Source organism: Bison bison, unplaced genomic scaffold (genome assembly GCF_000754665.1).
Source record: "Bison bison bison isolate TAMUID 2011002044 unplaced genomic scaffold, Bison_UMD1.0 scf7180017864264, whole genome shotgun sequence".
NCBI classification, from domain to species: Eukaryota; Metazoa; Chordata; class Mammalia; order Artiodactyla; family Bovidae; genus Bison; species Bison bison.
This window is the reverse complement of record NW_011494836.1, coordinates 893,530-895,240: the sequence shown is the minus strand read 5'-3', so window position 1 is coordinate 895,240 and position 1,711 is coordinate 893,530. Positions and strand designations below refer to the sequence as shown.

General features: G+C 40.2%; 1 protein-coding gene across 1 annotated transcript in view; it reads left to right on the top strand.

Moving 5' to 3' along the window:
* The window catches only part of EPB41L4A (erythrocyte membrane protein band 4.1 like 4A), a 297,132-nt gene that overhangs the window by 161,499 nt on the left and 133,922 nt on the right, over nucleotides 1-1,711 (top strand). The window contains 1 exon segment of the mRNA XM_010848354.1: nucleotides 598-676. Within this exon segment, the coding sequence (XP_010846656.1) occupies nucleotides 598-676 (79 nt within the window).

The following is a 1,711-nucleotide window of genomic DNA, read 5'->3' as shown; positions in this document are numbered from 1 at the left end:
AGTTAGTGGTAGGAGTGCAGTGAATGTGGGGGTGCCTACATCTCTCGGAGACCCTGATTCCATTTCCTTTGGATAAGCACCTAGCAGTGGGATTGTTGCCTTATATGGCGGCTCTGATTTTAACTTTCAGAGGAACTTCCATACTGTTTTCCCTAATGGTTCCATTAATTTATGTCCCCGCCAACAGTGTACAGAGCTCGTCTTTCTTTACATCGTCACCAGCATTTTTGTCTTTTTGACAATAGCCATTCTTACAGGTGTCCATTCTTACAGGTGCGAGGTAATGTCCTAATGTGGTTTTGATTTACATTTTCCTGATGATTAGCAACGTGGAATATCTTTTCATGTATTGAATATCTTTGGCTATTTGAACATCTTCTTTGGAGAAATATTTATTTAGTTTCCATTCCAAGACAAAGGCTATTTGTCTTTTGCTGTTGAGTTGTGTGACTTCCTCATATATTTTGTATTAACCCCTTATCCAGTATATGGTTTACAAATATTTTTGATGACTGTAATTTTTAATAGTTCTGTTGTATTACACTACGACTTTGGCAAATTTTTAATGTGAAATTTAATTTTTATTTCTTATTTTAGCTGGACCTCCATATACTTTGTATTTTGGTATTAAATTCTATGCCGAAGATCCATGTAAACTTAAAGAAGAAATAACCAGGTATAGTACTGACTTTGCTTTTGATCAGTACATGTATGGCATATACAAAAGGCTTTATTTAAAACAAATTGGAGTCAAATGTTGGGATGGTGTCTGCATGTGTCTTGTAAGCGTTTCCTGTGAGAGTTAAATTTAAACTCGCCTTGCATGAGGCAGTTCAGCGTCTAATGATAGATGTGCTTGAACAATGACACGGACCTGGGTGATGTCATAATAGATTCTGTATCTACTGTGATGGGATATATCTGTATCGTTACTGTGTAGTCATGTAAAAGTAGCCATATGAATATGTAAATGGAAGATATAAATATATTTTAAAATTGATTGAAGTATAGTTGAATAACAATGTTGTGTTATTTTCTGCTGGACAGCAAAGTCGATTCAGTTATTGTTGTTGTTGCTCACTCAGTCGTGTTTGACTCTCTTTGGCCTCATGGGCTGTAGCCCACCAGGCTCCTCTGTCCATGGGATTTCCCAGGCAAGAATACTGGAGTGGGTGCCATTGTTTCCTCCAGGGGATCTTACCAACCCAGGGATTGAATACACATCTATTATGTCTCTTGCATTGGCAATATTTACCGGCTATATATCACTAGCGTCACCTGGGAAGCCATGATTCAATTATACATGTACGTTTATATTCTTTTTCATATTCTTTTCCACATAGTTTATTACAGGATGTTGAATATAGCTCCCTGTGCTATCAGATCAGATCAGTTGCTCAGTTGTCTCCGACCCTTAGCGACCCCATGAATTGCAGCACGCCAGGCCTCCCTGTCTGTCACCAACTCCCGGAGTTCACTCAGACTCACGTCCATCGAGTCAGTGATGCCATCCAGCCATCTCATCCTCTGTCGTCCCCTTCTCCTCCAGGCCCCAATCCTTCCCCGCATCAGAGTCTTTTCCAATGAGTCAGCTCTTCGCATGAGGTGGCCAAAGTACTGGAGTTTCAGTTTCAGCATCATTATTTCCAAAGAAATCCCAGGGCTGATCTCCTTCAGAATGGACTGGTTGGATCTCCTTGCAGACCAAGGG